Below are 18,085 nucleotides of genomic sequence, written 5' to 3' on the forward strand. Positions count from 1 at the left end.
AAGGTGAGCACCTACCTCTGCACTAGTTTTAATGAGATCAGTCTATATCATATCATACTAGCTACAATAAGTCAGAATGTGCAAGATAAATTTATCTATGGAATTTCTATGGAATGGATTTAATAAATACTCATATAGGCTAAATAAAATGTTTGAATTACACAAATGAACCTTCATTTATTTCATCAAGTATTTTAACAAGAACAGATTTCATTCTTGAAATGTGTGTTTCAAAATAAAGCTGCAACAATTAGTCTATTAATCACAAAGTAGATTGAGAGAAAATGAATTGCCAACTATTTTGATAATCAATTCATCATTTCAGTCATTTCATAAGCAAAAGTGTCAAACATTTGCTGGTTCCAGCTTCTTAAATGTGAGGATTTGCTGATTTTCTTCGTTATTTGTTGTAGTAAATGAGGAGCTCCTGTTAATTGCTTTCAGTTGTTAATTACTGCATAATTACTTTGTTTACTTATCTATCTATCTAATAATGAACACTTTGGGCCTCTATAGTAAACTTCTGGTTCCCAACCTTCAAAACAAAACAAAATGATGTTGATGGGACGATGTTAAAATTTCTCTCGACATTTCCTCAAGTCCCTTTGTGATGTGTCTGCATGTCTGTGTGGGTGTTTGGTTGGATGTCTAAGAAGTTCATTTTAAAACCCTCTGAAAACAGAACTGGCTCTACTACAATCTACTACTCTGTTCGTTATCTTTACACCACATCACTCAGCTGCTGCGACAACATGAGTGATATTCATGACTGAAGTCTTGTTAATTGTCTGTTTGATCACATGCAGCAAATAAGGTGCCAACTTCCTTACCTGGATGCACAAATCTACCTTTGTACACATCGCACACACACACACACACACAGCTTTATCATATCTATCTATCTTTAAGATATGATACGATACGGTGCGCTATGATATGATTTGATGCAATTCGATGCAATTTGATAAAATACAATATGATGCGATACAATAAGATACAAATGTATTGTCAGTTTATGTGTAAATTCATTTTGCATCCCCAGACAGCTCCACTCAAGCAGTTTACACTTAAATTAGAAATACAGTTAAGCATATGGCACATATATTTATCAAAGCAATTAATCGAACATCATGACCATGAAGCATATCACATAATATCACATAATGTCCTCAGATCCAGATTTTATTTAGCAGCACACTGATTCTGGTTTAGCATGAGGACGGACTGATGTGTACAAGAAATCTTCAGCCTGCTCTGTTCAGATGGACGGACTCTGTATCGCCTGTTGTAGGTCAGAAGTTGGTATTTTACCTTGAGAACCTGCACTTCAAGACTCTCAATAACTCATCTGTTCAATATTAGAGAAACAAGTAGAACATTGTGTGTGAGCCTGGAACAACCTCCTGTGCGCTCAGTAATCACATTTCTGGTTGTATTTGTTGTTTTGCCGAGTCACGGCCTGCCAGAAACTACACAGCAAACCCGATACAGATGGCTCCACTTTTTACAGGCTAAAATGGGCCAGTCCTTTAAATACCCAGTAAACTTTTAATGAGCTCGAGAAAATGTGAGACAAGAAGCTTTCACAATGAGGAACAGCACAATAAATATATGATAAAATAAATAAATACGTACACTGATGATACACTGTAAAATGTAAAATGCATGACATATTTTTTGATACACGCGTCTAAATTCTGACGTATACCTTCAATTGTTAATGTGAAGGCCGAGTGTAAAGTTATCAGCATTTACAGAATAATTACATTGTCATCTCTTATGAGATGAGAGCAAAGAGACTTCCTGCTCGCTCTTCCTGGTGAATATTTAAAGACGAGTCTGGCTTTTTCTTGAATGATAAGGCATTTGAGATGAATTTACATTAAAAAAAAAATTTAAAAACAGAAATATGTGGGTTACAGTAAAAAAAAAAATGAAGATCTGAGCGAGGGCCTGTTTTCATCCTGAAACTGTGGACATAATAGACATTAAACCAACAAACACTAGAAAAAGAAACAAGAATCTGTACAGTACTTAACACTGGTAAATACATTCATATTCCACATTCAGTTCCCATGTGCTCGCTGGAGATAAACTGCCCCCTCGCTGCTGCTGCTCTCTTCCTGTTTGTCCCAAGAACATTTATATGTCAGCATCAACATTTGATGAAGGAGACATGAAATAGTAATATGTTGATTTCACACTGGCTAGCCAAACACTGCACCGCTTCCCCTTCAAACAGTGAGTCATGCACACACACACACGCACACACATACAGCAGCAGCAGCTTGCCTCTGGTCTGCATCATTTGTACTTGAAGGCCAGTCTGTACTGGTGCCCACTCACACTGAGGAGGAATGTTATTCAAAAACAAAACAACAGCCCTCCAGATAAAGATTGTTTGTATCCTGTGTGCTTTGTTTGAAATGTTCACGGGCTATTTGCTGGATTTCTGAAGCTCTGTCACTCAGCCTCTTCAAAGAGAACGCTGCAACTCTAAAGAAGCAGATCGTCTCTGATTTCCATCCTGTACATCTGCTCAAACTGTCAGGATGTTATGTCGTTAATGGGAGAGCAAAGTTGAATGTGCAGAACTGGTGGATGTCGGTGATTAAAGAGAACGCACTGCGAGCTGCAGAGCGCCGCACACTGTAATGCGGCGCCCTATGTGGGCTCTTTGAGACTGCAGATAAGAGGCAGGCAGCGGGGGCCACCCTGCTGGAGGAGGAGGGTGAGGAGGGGAAGAGGAGGAGGAGGAGGGCGGTGATAAATGTCAACAGGCTGCGTGCACCAGCAGCCACCAATGAGACGACCATGGCGACAAGTCCAATTGATGCCTGCGTCCAGTGCTGTGATGACGCATGACCCTTGGCCATTAGAGCTGATTGTTGTCACACCAGCAGTAACCGTTTGTTTGTTTGTTTGTTTGTGTGTGTTTGTGTGTTTGTGTGTGTGTGTGTGTGTGTGTGTGTGTGTGTGTGAGGTGGTGGAACAGGTGCTCGGATCCTTTTCTGAGGAAAGAGTGGGAATAAAACTGTTAGGTTTGGGGATCACTGGTTTATTCCTTAACAATGTGGTGTATTTGTGTGTGTTTTAATGTAAAATTTTAATCTGAAAATTAACTACAGTTGTCAAATGAATGTAGTGTGGTAAAAAGAGGTATTTCAGTACAGCCATTACCTGCTCAGCTTCGTACTGATGGAAAGTCAGGTGAAGTTTCATAGTCCACAAAACATTTCTGGAGCTTCACAGCAAAGCGTTGCTTCATTCCCCTAAACAACTGAAGTAGATGGGAACTTGCTTTAAAATGTAAAAAAACAACTGAAAAAACAAACATATAATCGCTCCGTACAGTTCGTCCAATGTAATCCAAGTCTACGGAAGCCCTGAGATCCCAAATTGATTTGAAAACACGTTATTTACATCCTCGACACGCGGTTGACCTCATGCACTCACTTCAGAGGCAGCTACATTGAGTATTTCGGCTTAAAAATGGGTGTAAATAATGTATTTTCAAATCAGTTTAGGATATTGGGGGCTCTGGAGACTTGGATTACACCCAACAGGCTGTCTGGAGCCATTTTATGTTTGTATCACTGGTTTTGTTTCTGTTTTAGAACAAGTCTCCATCTACTTCAGTTGTTTAGGAGAACGCTGCAACACTGCTTTGCTGTGAAGCTCCAGAAATGTTTTGTGGACAACAAAACTTCACCCGACTTTTGTTAAAATTGTACTTGGTTACTTTCCACCCGTTGTATTCACTATTCCCCTTGTGGGTGCAAGGTCAAGGCAGCCTGAGATGTGAGCAGCCCTCTCTGATACAGTGACACAGTTTCAGGCCTAAACACACACACACACACACACACACACACACACACACACACAGCTCTCCACTGCAGGTCGCTGTTCCCTGCTGCGGGCATTGTGCCAACCTCCAGCCGTCACAATGCATTAACCAACATGGAGCTGTGCACTGAGCAACAGATGCACATGTACAGTAACCTACACTATGTGCCTACACAGAGCTCTGGCCTCGGGCGAGGAGGCAGCGGTTGGAGTGTGGATACATGATGTTGCATCTCTCTGTGACTCTCTCCACAGACCATCCTGGTGGGGGACAGCGGAGTGGGCAAGACCTCTCTGCTGGTTCAGTACGACCAGGGCAAGTTCATTCCGGGGTCCTTCACTGCCACCGTCGGCATTGGTTTCACAGTGAGTCCACGCTCCCTCCGCCTGCACCCTGAAATGCGCTTTGCATTCGCCCCTTTCATTCTGGCTCACCCACACCCCCTCACCTCTCCTCCCCCCTCTGTGTCACTGCTGTGGGCTGTTTGCACCGAAGACTCGACAGCGGAGCAAATCTTCTCCTCTTCACTTGCAGCATGAATCAGTGGTGCTCTGTCGCATCTTCTCACTGAATTCATTACGATCCATAACACTGCGTGTTTGTGTGTGTTGTGTGCATTGTTGTAGGTAGTGATGCCACTGCTGTGATTAAATCACAGTGCAGAGAGCCCTGCTAATGAACGTCACAGCGCCAGGCTGTTTGCTGCTGGATGCTTGTAACAAAGCTGTTTTTAAATGAGACTGATTTGATGCTTTGTGACATGTGAGGAGGGAGGGTTCACTCTGCCTGGCAAGAGGAGACGAACGGCAGAGATGTATGGCTCACTTAGGGTATGATTTTTCAGCTGTGGCAGCGTTAACTCTGGCTTTGTGTCAGTGGCGTCAGAGCGGCACAGGGGAGGCAGAAATGTGCGAGGAAAGTATAAAATTGGCTTTGCCATTTCGCATTAGCGCAAGGTTTGTGGTGGTGCATGACTCAAGGTTCAAAAAGCCTGCAGAGAAGTGCACAACACAAACAAAACAAGTCACTCTGCTGCATTGGTTGACTTGATTTAAAGTCAACGGTGAGACGGTGCAGACGCTGTTTTAAATGCACACGAGGGGAAAGTGTTACCAGTGTCTGTCTGCGCTGCTTCAATGACTGGAATAAAGTTTCAGCCTCTTTCAGGAGACCTTCTGGATGCACTTCTCCTCACTGCTTCCTTTTGAAAAGGGGGGAAAAACAACTTCTTTTCAGGATTAAATCAGTGAAGCATCCTCTCAGCTCCATCTGCACATGACAGTTGTATCATTATGTTCACGTTGCCTGCAGCTGAGAGATGAGTTCATGTGTTTGAACAAGAGATGACATGGCGGTTACATAAGTGATCCCTGACCGAGTGTCATTCATTAGTCCTGTCACCACAGAGTGGAGGAAGAGGAGGGGAGGAGGAGGAGGAGAGGCGCCTCCTCCTGACTTGAACACTGGGGGGAGACAGAGCACCGCAGGAGGAGACTGATCTCCAGACACGAGTGGCAAATCGAGTCTCATTGAAACCATTTTCGACATGTGTGACATGCTTATTAAAATGAGAGGATTGTGGATATTTATAGGATCATTTGTTGTTGAGGAGGGGGGACTTGGATGATTGTTTGTTTGCCTGATGGAGGGAAATTGGTTGATGAGGAAGAAGCTATGAAAATAATTAAGCAGAAGCACAATTGTGTGATAACATAAGCTGGTTTTATCAGCATTCCTCTTGGAGGAAACATGTTTGGAGACATGGTTTCCAGACGCGGATGGTGCGCCTTTTTACGCACAACACTTCATCTCCATTTAGGAGATAAATTCACCTTTGCAGATGAAGTGTATTGAATCTAACAGGTCACAGTTGAGCCTCTCTCCTCCTCTCCTCCTCTGTCTGTGACTCTTCGCTCTGACCCTCTCCGCGATCGAGCACCACCTGTGGCGGCTGAGTCAGCCACCAGCGCGCATCGACTGACCCCCGCAAGCCGTTTTCTGGGTACAATGTCAGCCTGAGAGACAGAGCGATGCTCGGTGTCGCTGGAGCCGTCGACGTCCTCACACACACTCAGTTAATCATCTGCCCACGCCAGGATGCTCCGCTCTGCGAAATCGGAGAAATGTTTCCGCCTGCTTGTCATCAGCGCTCTCCTGACTGGTCCGCGTAGCCGCCGGAGCGCCTTCTGCTGCCGCCGCTGATTGTTTTCAAGTTTTCATCATCGCTTCCGTCTTTTGACAGTGTGAGATCAAGGTGTGATTTTTTTTTCTCTCTCTCCCTCTCTCTCTCTCTCATCGGGAAGCGCCCCGGTGATCATTTTGTGGCCGCGCGCAGTAATGCAAGCACAGGGGCTGCTGCCGGAGGCTGCCGGAGACCGGGACTGAGCGGAGGACATCTGCGCGTCTTTCTTGGACACATCTCGGAGATAACTGTGCTTTGTGGCTCTCTCCTCTCCTCTTCTTCTTGGCATTGCGATGTCTGCAAGAAAGACATCGTTGACGGACAAGCAGACTAAAAACGGAACGTCAAAATATGTGTTGGAGAGATGCGCGTCTATTAACGAGTATTATGATATTGCCTTCAAGGTGTGTATTTCCGTCTTGGTCATGTGTGTGTTTATTTGCTTTTCTTTTGCTGGAACAGGTGTCTGTGTTTTACTGTAGCTCTGACACGGAAACAGCTGGGTGTTCCTGCAGCAACAACATGATTATTGACTCTCCACATCTGGAGAATCTTAAGTGACAACCATTAACTATCAGCAGACTAGTCTGGCTTATTAAAGAGGCCATGACAGACAGCAAGTCTGCGACCTGATGCTTTCATTTGTATTAAGAAGACCCCTCTGAGCCTTGTAAATCTCTCGAGGTTGCTCTGTCCGCCCTTTCTGGCATGCAAATGTTTGCTGAGGGTGTAGGCTACTTGTTGCTCCCTCCAAAGCCTCCTGTTAAATATGGGATACAGACAATAAGGGACACACACAAAGGGAGAAGTTAAATTCAAGTTAAACTGCATTACTGTCTTCTACACTGTGTGTTTGTGCAGCTATGACTCACTCCTGTGTGTGAATAACAGATAAGGTCTTCTTCACATGCTGCTGGATGGATGGATGTGCTTGTGTAATTGCTCATCCTGTTGTTGTAATCATGATGAGAGTAAAACGACAGTTGGCTCCAACATCTTGAGTCCCCTTCTCCAGTGTTGGCAGAGCGTCACATGCCGGTGGCAGCTCGGTCAACGCAAAATGTAGTGAGAGCTAACTGTAGAGGACATTGCACAATATAACCATCTGACTCTGAAAAAATAATAAGCCATCAGTTGTGAAACATTCACTCAGTTGCAAAATGATTTCCTCTCCTGATCGTCGTCATGTGCAGGCTGTCAGTAACCTGTTGTCCCTCTTCTTCTCTGGTGGTGGGTTTGGCTCCAGGTGATGCTGCTGGGAGACTCGTCCGTGGGGAAGACGTGCGTCCTGGTGCGCTTTAAAGACGGCGCTTTTCTGGGAGGCAACTTTATAGCCACCGTTGGAATAGACTTTAGGGTGAGAGAGATGCTCCAGCTTCACAGGACGACTCATACAATTCTCATTGTTCCTGTCATGTGTTTTGTTATGTGTGTTTATATCCTTGTTACTCTTACCAGGAAGTATTTAGCATCTGAAAAACAACCTAAAGATATTGACAAAGCAACAACAGAGTGTCATCGGCCCAATTATCACCTAGAACACTTCATCGATGGTAGCGCCAAATGTACAAACCCTCGCACCAATCAGTCAAGTTCACAGACCACTTGTGCTGCGAGGCGCCGCTGATGGCTTCATAAATGTCTTGGCAGATGCCTGCCCACGTCCCTGTCTCCTGCAAAGATTGGCTGCAGCTCAGCTCGGTCCAGGAGGAGTCATATCGCTGACAGACGAACTCCTACCTTGTCACACACGCCTCGCACAGACCCACACAGTCACTGAAGCTGAATTTGGAGCAGATTTCTACTGTACATCCTCTGGAGCGAGTCAGCTGTGTCCCCTCCAACCTCCTGTTTCCCTCCAATCAAGGCAAAACACTCACGCTAATGGCGAGTCAAGTAGGGGTGATTTGAGGAGGAAACTGGGCTGCATTAGCCAGAGTGATGTATCGCCTTCTTTGTAGACACGAGAGAGCATAATGGACGTCTGACAGGTGGAGACATATGGACGATGGCTACGATCATTTCATCTTGTTCTCGCTCAACTGCTGCAATCAGCTTTCATTCATAAAATGCATTAAAAAGCAACGCGACACTGGTTCACTCTGGTTTGTCATTCAGAAGAACGGCTCTTAATGTGAGCGATTACCTCTTTGTTTTCCTGCTTGTGTTTGTGTAAAAAATGGGGCAAAGCTGCTTAGAAAGAAACAGTTGAGTCAATATGCTGAGCTTGTCCTCTGTGCACGGATAGGCAGGCAGGCAGGCTGTTGTGGCAGCTTGTAACATGGCCGGTCTATTTTCGGCATGCTTCCTTGTAGCAGTTACTCAGCATGCAGGCTCCTCTCACGTCATAATTGGGGGGAAAAATGGAAACCCATGGCAACTAATGCAGGGGTTGAACCATGTCCATTCTGCCAAGGCAGAGGATTCAGCAGGTGGCTGCTGCAGCTCCCAGTGACAGAGGTTTGTTTTGTCGCCCTGCAGCTCCTTCTGTATTTCTTTGGTTGCCTTTGTTTCCTTGTTGGTTCTCAGGAAAGGCAGGGACTGTTTGAGATGACCTGTCACTGATATGATGTTATGAAGTGATTGAGGAAGTGCTGCAAGAACATATGCGGCCTACACTTCCTGCAACTCCGCCTCTCTCGCTCTGTCTTTGGTGGTTTTTGCTGTGCAAGGTTGAACGGCGGTTGTGACCTGGGTTGTTGCTGAAGCAGGTCATCGTAATGTAAAAAAACAACAATAGTTGCTTAACCTGGTGAAACAGAGCGTGGGAGAACCTGTTTGTGTCTCCTGCATGTTGAGGCATGCATGTTAAAAATACTGCATGTTATTTCCACCTCACTCGTAGGATTATTTTTGCTAGTTTCCCCCTTAAAGCATCTTCACCAGTCACAACATTTAGTCTTTTTTAGCTCGGGTGCCTGAACTATTTTAGGCCAGGTCTGTTCTGTACAGGAAATCAGAGGGCACCCCTACGGGGCTGCAGGAAATTAACGGGGGAGTCAGTTGTTATGTTGCCAGTCGTCTCTCTCACTGTTGTGTAATTAAGTCTAATCCCAGGACCTTGTTGTGTGGGTGTTGCAAATTACTTTTTCTCTGCCAGCATTCAAAGCCACTTTTAGTTGTCTTGTTTCTTTTGCCTCACGCTGAGTCTCTGAGCTTTTTTAGTCTGCCGTCATGTTCGTCACTCATTTCTGTGCCGTCTTCGCAGCACTCCACTCTCCAAAGCATATGGTGGATTGTCAAGATTGTCTCACGGCTCTTCTTCCCCGTTTCTGCAGAATAAAGTGGTGGATGTCGACAACCTGAAAGTCAAACTCCAGGTGAGAATACGGCTCCGTTCCTCGAGACGTTTCAGCTCATCGAATGAATCATCTCATCCTTGGTGACCTATATATCGACCTGAACGCATCTAGATTATGTAGAATCAATAATAATCAGAAAAGTAATTTACAAATAACAGCTGACCTGAATATGCTTTACACCTGACTGTCATTGTTTGTATTGCCAATCCAGTCAAAGTGTGTGATATTGTATTAGTATAAGGGACTGTGGAGGAAGCTGTTAATCTAAGGCACATATCCGTCCGTCATTATAACCTATTTGTTCAGCACTGAGTGGGAGGTGTCAAATTAGATTCCTCTGCTAGCTCGAGTAAATCCTTAGCCTTTTTTCTTCCTTGCACATGATAAAAAAATCCTGTGATTAATTCCAAAACGGGCTCAATCACCATGAGTACTATGCAAAGGCAGACGGAAAAGCTGAGGTTGAGAGAAAAGGGTTAACATTTTTCCGGCTGACTGGTTAAGCAGTGCAACAGATGGTAAGGATGTAATACTGTAATGTCTTTAATGTGAGGCAGTATCAGCAAACACAATGTGTTCTTTCAGTTTTAGCAGTTGTCTACATATAATTTAGTTATGAATCTACAATTGAAAACATTTAAATGTGTGATTTAAGAATAATAATAATAACCAAATTGTGAACTCAAATGCTGAGAGGCAATTATTGCTAGTCTTCTATGCTAGGCTACTTAGCTTACCTTTTAGCATGCAGCTGTGTCTGATTTTATTCTGGATGACTAGATTAACATGCTACCTTAGTTTTGTAACATTTATGTCCTTATTGAAGGATAAGAAACTAAATGTAAATGACTAGATGTTAGGTAATCCAAACTGGTGTATAGGCTATCAATTAGCAGCTAAAGGGTATAAAAAGTAGATGTAGCGTAAGTAATGGCTTGAGGTTTGACTTTACGTGATGCGCATTTTGGTTTTATAAGGCAGTATATTGGTAGTATTTGCTTTTTGATGTTTTTGAGAACCTGCTGTGAAGATTGTTCAGGATGTTCAGTTTCTCACTCGCTTAAGCTACGCTAGTTAGCCTAAATTTTAACATAACTATTAAAGCTATTTTTATTGTCTCTAATGAGATGTGGGCTAAAAAAGTAATACAAAATTGTTAATAACAGCTAAGTGGTAATAGAAAGAGTGGCCAAATGTAAATTGAGTGGCTATACGTATAGACTAAACAAATGTCAACAAGTCAAATTCCTTTGTTAAGTAAATTTTGGAAAGGAAAGGCCAAGGCTACTGCAGTCCAGCTTTCTAAGACATGGTAAATTATTATTGGTTGTGCAAGATTGCTGTGAGGATCTTCAGTTTTCCCACTCTGCTAAGCTAGGCTAATTAGCCTACCTTTTATCATGACTCTACCTTGGTTGTGTAGCATTGAAAACTACTAACAAAACCACTATTACCAAGGTGTTAGTTCATCTAAATCAATGTCATTTACAGGAAAAACTAAAGGGTACAAAAGCAAATGCAGCTTTCGCAGCTAGCTGTGGTTAACTTCACCTGCAAGCTTGACCTAACTTGGCCTAAATTTAACTGTCTAGCTTTGACTGTCTGTTTTTTTTTTTTTTTAATTCTGTCAGTTATAAATACTGTATAAATATGTAGTTACTGGGTTTCAGCAGTATAATGGTATGTTTTTGCTTAAGTGGAGGATTCGCTCCGTCGATTGTTCAAGATGCTCGATTTTCCTCCCCATCCAAGCTAGGCTAGTCGGCATACTTTTTTTAGCATGACTAGTTTAGCTGTTTTTTTCTGTTCACAGTTATTTATATAAATATGTAGTTGCTGCATTTCGGCAGTATAATGGTATGTTTCTGCTTTAGTTGTTTACTGTGGAGGATTTGCTGCGTGGATCGTTCAGGAAGTTCAGTTTTCCCACATTAGCTGCTGTGTAATTATGTGGTTTGATGCTCAGATCTGGGATACAGCCGGCCAGGAGAGATTCCGCAGCGTAACGCACGCCTACTACAGAGATGCCCAGGGTAACCTTTGCTTTTTATATTTCACTTCCTCATGCTCTGTGTGTGTGCTCGTGTGTGGGAAGGGAGGAGTGAAGGTAAGGGAGCAACCTGGCTGAGATCTGTACTTTTTATTAGTGTGCATAGAAAGTGTGTGTAGGTGTTGACGTGTGTGTTACATAAGACAGTGTGCAGAAAACAATAAAGGTCTAACCAAACTCCTCTTCTGTTTCATTTTACAGCGTTACTTCTGCTTTATGATATCACCAGCAAGCTATCATTTGACAATATCAGGGTAAGACCGTCTGAAATTACTCCTCCCTCCCACTTTGTCTCTTTCTCTCTCTGCTCTCTCTTCGTCTTCACTCCCTAAACCCTCTCAAGCTGAACGCTTCATTCTGTCTATTTACATGCAAAGTACTATGTGGTCCTCCAACATTTTCTCGCAGCCCTCTTTGGAAAATGACATGATGTTATCGTTTGCTTCGCTGCACAGTTCCCACTTTCACTGATGAAAAGCAATAAAAGTGTTCAAGAATAAGAGTGAGTCTCTCCATGACTGATTGGAGAATAGTAATAATACACATCTCAAGAGGAAAGCTAAAACACACTCTTTAAGTGGTGGTATTTGTTTTGTTTATAGACCGATCCCTCCTTCTCCCCTCCTCCTGTGAATCTGTCTTTCTTTTGTACTCTTAAAGGCCTGGCTGACTGAAATACACGAGTATGCCCAGAAGGATGTGGTCATCATGTTGCTCGGCAACAAGGTGAGCAAAGCTTCCTTTTTGCGTTACGTAAAAAGATCAGGAGGATAACTGGTTCCTTAGCACATTTTACACACTCTTATCACACTCAGACAGACATGTGAGTGCTTAAAAGCCAGAAAATGCATCCGCTGAGCTGCACATGCACGAATGCAAACTCTCACTCGCTCGTTTTAACGTTTACAAGTGAAACACAGCCTTAGTTCTCCTGGTGTGTCTTTTCTGATTCATGTGCACACTTGAAAAGAATGTCCCTGCAGTGGAAAGAAGCCCACATAAACACAATCATTTCTTATCCATCATCCAGTGTTATCTGATCATTATGACTGAGCGGGCTACGTTCAAAACATGCCACAAACCTTACTAATCACTTGCCCCAAGCTGCCAGTGCATGAAACAATTTCCTCCACAATGCTGCTGGTGATGAAAACACAAATTTTCATGTCTCATTGGAACCAGCAGTCATAGCTAATATATTTATAAGCTCCCTCTGGTGGTGCAGAGAGGACTCACCCTTCTCCGGGGTCAAAAATGTCACACAGCAGCAGCTCAGATCATTTGCTGTGAAAGCAGCAGGACTGGCGGCATCGGTCTGTGGGAGTGCTGCTCTTCTGCTCGAGGTGGAGTTTTTGACATCTCATCAGTCTGAAGGAGCTCCGGCTCAGCAGCCGGCTGCAGGGCCGCCAGATAAGAGGCCGTGCAGGCTGAAACGATGATGCATCACTGTAGCTAATGGCGTGGTTAGTCTGTGAACCTTCACCTCTGTTATGGTGACTTGTCTCCTCTTTCCGCTACTGTCTTACAGTCAGACATGGCTGCAGAGAGGGTCGTGAAGAAGGAGGATGGGGAGAAACTGGCGAAGGTAAAGTGTTTCGGCTCCATGTGGTCATATTCTCAACAACAGACACTCCTCTTGCTCCGCTAATGTGTTTCCATCTTAGGAATATGGTGTGCCATTTATGGAGACAAGTGCGAAGACGGGAGTCAATGTGGAGCTGGCCTTTCTCGCTATCGCAAAGTAAGTCTTCAAGCTGCTAAACAATATCAATTTCAATAACCGCTAATCATTATTTTTATATTAGCAATGGATGATATGACGGTTCTGGTTCACTCTCAGCATTGTTTTCAACATCAGGACTGAAAAAGCTCTATAAATCCTCTGTACACTCCCTGCCCAACACAGATATTCAAAGTTAACTATTAGCTGCTGAACAGAGACAGAAAAAATAATTAATTAATGCAGACTTTAAGGTATAATTTGTAGAACATGGCCAGAATACATTTGAAAGTAGCTCCAAAAACACAGAGGGCAGCATATCACCAAAGTGACGGACAGCTGCTGCTCTCTGCTTGCTGTCCTTGGCTGCAGCTAGCTGACATTAGCTAATTATTCTGTTAGCTGTAGAACCATTGACCCTTGGAGATGCCCGGACCAGGAGCTGGTGTCACAGGGGGAGTCGTCTGTTGGTTCATTTTTTGAATGTTTTAAACTGAAATTCTGGCCGTATCAAAGCGAGAATTTGAAAAGATTTTTTTAAACTCTGGTGTGGAAGGGCTGCACAAAGACCTGACCTCAATCCTGTGTAACACCTGACGGCAACTTTGAGTCGGGACTTATCACCTCACTATAATGCTCCTGTGAATGGGGAGCAAATCCCTGCAGCCAGGTTCTGAAATCTGGGGGAAAAGCCTTTTTATAAGAGTGGAGGCTGTTGCAGCTGTTTAACAATCACATGTTTTGAGGGTTTGACGTCTGGGTGTCTGGCCATTTAGTGAATTTCATGACTGCCTACAAAACATTTTCATTTCTAGTTACCAGTCCAACATTGAAACAAGTCCAGTTGATGACGATACAGCACTCAGAATGCGATACGTATTATTTTATAAATGTAGCTTGTTAAAGATAATGCACACGAGAGAAATCCCTGAAGGACGCAGGTGAGAAGTGTTCATTTTTAGAGACATGGCTGGTTAATCAGTCATGTGTCTTTAATCTGAGCTATTAATCAAGGCCTCATAGTTTTGTTCAGCGAGAAGCGACAGGTGGAAAGTCTACAGACCTTTCTCTACGTTCCCACTTCCCACCTCAATGAGAGAAAACAACTGAGGAAAATGAAAAACAAACAAATGCACTCAGGGATAAGCCTAATATGGGGAGGTTATTTGTACTTTTCTCATTTCCGGAGTCATCTACAAGTAATCCCCCAAACAAATATTTTACGCTTCAAAAGCTACATCCTCTTTAAATAGTCGTCTGCAGCGAGAATATTAATGTTTCCACCAATTGTATAAATTGTGAAAGTTTGTCTGCGTGTAGTAGAAAGTTGGAAACAAACCGAACTGAAATCCATCTTCAGTTTAGTGCACTGCTAGAGGAATAAAGGGTGGTGCTGTACATTTATCTTCTCCATACATACAGCTCACATCTTACTCTACAGAGTATTTCTCTTGACTCGACATCGTTGCATGTTTGATGCTCCCTGTGGATCTCAAACATTAATAATTTCTATTTTTGCCTGGCTTCCTCGTGTGCACACCTTTCTTATAGAAAGGCAGGAAATATGAACAAGAATTGTCATTTAGTCTAAAAATGACTGTTTGCACAGTGTGTTCCCAGAGCTGTGGAAGAAATAATGTGACGGGTATTTTAAGTGCAAGTTAGATTAAATGATTCACGCCAGAGGCATTTTGATTAAATCTCAGTACTGAAGGATGATTCTCTCCGTTGCTCGTTCTTACTCTTTTATATTTCTCTTCCTTTCTCATTTTCTTGATTTGCTCACCCTGTCTGTGCTGCATCCCACACATCCACCCCCTCTGTATCTAACTTCCTGTATCTCTCTCACCATCAGGGAGCTGAAGCACAGAGCGACACAGCAGCCCGACGAGCCCAAGTTCCAGATACATGACTACATCGAGTCTCAGAAGCAGAAGTCTGGCTGCTGTGGTCTGTAGCTGATCGTGATCGCCTGGCAGAGATAGACACGCAGAAAAAGAGAGAGAGAGAGAGGGAGGAGGGAGGAGGGAGGGAGGTAAAAATGTCTGCTCTCTTACAACAAAAGCCAATCCCAGCACCAAACCTGAGAAGCAGACGTTCTCGTCTTCTCCACTGAGCTTTTAACTGAATGGATCTGGATTGGCCGCCATCCCTTCTCTGAAATGTGAATTTAAATCTCTTTTATGTCATTTGTAGAAATGTTTGTTGTCTTTGTGGTGACAGTTGTATCGAAGTCAGGAGTTACAATCTGAAAATGCTATATCCATCTGCAGGGACAAAAGTATATATATTATCAATCTACTCTATATAGCTGCAAACGTATAGAGTGAAGGGGGACATGCAGGACACGGACTGACTCAGTGGAGCAGGTAGTCAGAGCTAGCCCGCCATGAGAAGCCACTGTCAGACTCTCTGTGTCGCAGCTTGAGAGAGCCACTGAGAGCCACGGCTTTACTACAAAAGGCTCTCTGGTCATAGCCATGCTTTTTATCCATCAGCCCTTAATATCTTGTTAACGAGTATAGCACAATTATCAGTGGGCCCATATGTTGTGTTTTGTCATGTATGTCATTTTCGGGGCTGCTTAAGCTGCGTAACACTCCCCGCAGCTTTAATATCGAGCAGAAAAAGTGTCAGTATGTGTCAATTTAACATCATATAACAGGAATCTGTTCGATGGGTACAGCACATGAAAATAATCTTTTGTGTAGTTCCTCTTAAATTAAGGCAGAGCCCTGCTCAACCTCGTGTTTGAATTGAAACTGTTGTCGGTTGTCTCAAATGCTGCTGTTTAAAGAGGCCATATTATGCTCATTTTCAGCTTCGTCCTTTCATTAGGGGAGCCTGCTAGAATAGGTTTACATCCGTCTGAAACACTCTGTTCAAGCTCCTGTCTCTTTAAGGGCCCAGTCTGCTCCGATTGGTCAGCTCCCACAGGCCTGAGCAGGACACTGCCTACAGTCTGTTCAATTCACTGTAATGTAGTCTAGCTGCACCTCTGCCGTGAATGTCAACACAAGAACCGCTTCTTAACTAAAAACTTCACCACCGCACATGTTCGGCCTCGCTACCGAGCAGAACAGTTACAGTGTTATGGTCTGAGTAAGTTAGCTGCTGATCAAAGATACATAACGTTGCCAAGCAAGTTATTTCCTTCAGTTTTACCACTTTTTCACACAAGAGGATCCCGCAGTAAAAGAGGCTTTGTAAAACAACAAAGCCATTTCTAGCTGAGCTGCGCTGCAGTATTACATTTTTAAAAAAAGCTTGATCCATCTTGTTCTTCTACTGTTGCCGGCACTCGTTGACAAAGCAGAAATTGGTACGCTTTGCTCTGACCTTTCACAACTTTGTGTTACCGAGATTAAACTCTTCTTTTGAGGGCATGTCAAACTGGCCACTAGATGGGCATTGTACAAATGTGTTACTTGGTGACTAATGGAAAAGAAGGCTGGAGTAAAAATAAAGCATTTCAGGCAGTTTAGGAGCAGTGTGTTTTAGGAGCACACACCAAAGGGAAGGGAAACCTGAAAAGTATAATACGGCCTCTTTGACTGAGCTTCAGTAACATAGCCATGGCCCAGCAGCAGAATAAGATGCACTGAAGGCAGTGCGTTGCAAAGGAAAGTTCGGCCCTATTTCAAAAACTGTCGCCATTTTCACTCCACTGGAGTTTGCAGGCCTGACTCCTGATAAATGACGGTTTTATACGAACAATCAATACGTCTGTTTATGTGGATATAGCATTTTGCCATGCAGCTCTTAGTTTGTTTTCATCCCAGTTTTACCAGGCTGTGAACTGAACCCTTTTTGGCCTTACACTCTTCATCATTATTCTTTGATATATCAGTGTGTTTGAGAAGTGGACTTCAGTCTCACAGTCAGATTGTAGCTAAAATGATCCCGTCTGTTCACATCTGTACTGCTGTTAGATAGAATAAAGCCAACGTTTTGAGGGCGCTCGCCCACTGTGTGTCTGTCTGTACATTCAATTCAGGGCCAGGGAAACGTACATTGCATTACATTCAGAGTACTGTAGGAGCATCACCCCACTGTTGCATTACAAAGAGATTATCATCATTTTCTTTGGTTATAGATTCCTCGGCATGCAATTTTGCCTTTTCACACACAGCGCTCCCGAACATCGTTGTGTCTCCTTTACTGATGGATGTTGTTGTCTAGACTGTACCGAAGCTGTATTTGTTCACGCACCGCATCGTGTAACTCGTTTCTTTGTACAATGTTCATTATGAATGTTTGCTTGTCGAAACTTGCTCAGTGTCACATTTGTCCCTCCTCTGAGGCGTCACAGTGATCACAAAGTGCCATGAAAAAGTGCTTTGTTATCATATTATATATAAAAAAATATATTTTGTAATGTATGTGGTGTCGTTTTATTGAAGTCAGTCTCGTCTGTGTGTCTTGTGTGTGTGTGTGTGTTGGGGTTTTGGTGGGAGTGACGGAGGAGTGACAGGATGTGCTGAGGTTAATGAGCCACTGTGTGGCAGCAGCTACCTTGTTTATTCTCTGTGTCACCAGGAGAAAGTTTTGTGTTTAATCAATTAGACAGGTTGAGGTTTATTTTAATTCCACTATAGAGGAACACTGTTTCTGAAAGGATGCTCAAGATCTGTTTCATGATGTTAATACTGTGGTTGCACTGAGGCTGTGTTCATGTGAGCACATCAGTGATTCACTGTACACCTTTAGACACCTCTTCTCCCACTCACATCTGAGTCACACTGCAGGCACATTAAGGAGCCTGTGCATTCTCTATCCTTTACTTTGAAAAGATTATATATATATATATATATATATATATATATATATATATATATATATATATATATATATATATATATTTATTTGCATGGCTTCCTGTTAACTAACAGCTGAATTCTCCTGAGCACACTGCACTGACGCTCCGGTCGCTTTAAATATCAAGGTTGTGTCGAGCCGTCATGTGTCTGTCCCCTTCTCTCAG

General features: G+C 43.2%; 1 protein-coding gene across 1 annotated transcript; it reads left to right on the top strand.

The window, feature by feature from the left end:
• The first annotated feature begins 5,998 nt into the window (after nt 1-5,998).
• On the top strand, nt 5,999-17,483 carry LOC141020195 (ras-related protein Rab-37). Its single transcript, XM_073495264.1, has 9 exons — nt 5,999-6,433; nt 7,276-7,386; nt 9,308-9,349; nt 11,298-11,364; nt 11,583-11,635; nt 12,042-12,107; nt 12,910-12,966; nt 13,046-13,122; nt 14,957-17,483. Exons 1-9 carry the CDS (start codon nt 6,323-6,325, stop codon nt 15,057-15,059), a joined length of 687 nt encoding a protein of 228 aa, XP_073351365.1. The 5' UTR covers nt 5,999-6,322; the 3' UTR covers nt 15,060-17,483.
• Nucleotides 17,484-18,085: the final 602 nt, after the last annotated feature.

This window comes from Pagrus major, chromosome 23 (assembly GCF_040436345.1).
Source record: "Pagrus major chromosome 23, Pma_NU_1.0".
NCBI classification, from domain to species: domain Eukaryota; kingdom Metazoa; phylum Chordata; class Actinopteri; order Spariformes; family Sparidae; genus Pagrus; species Pagrus major.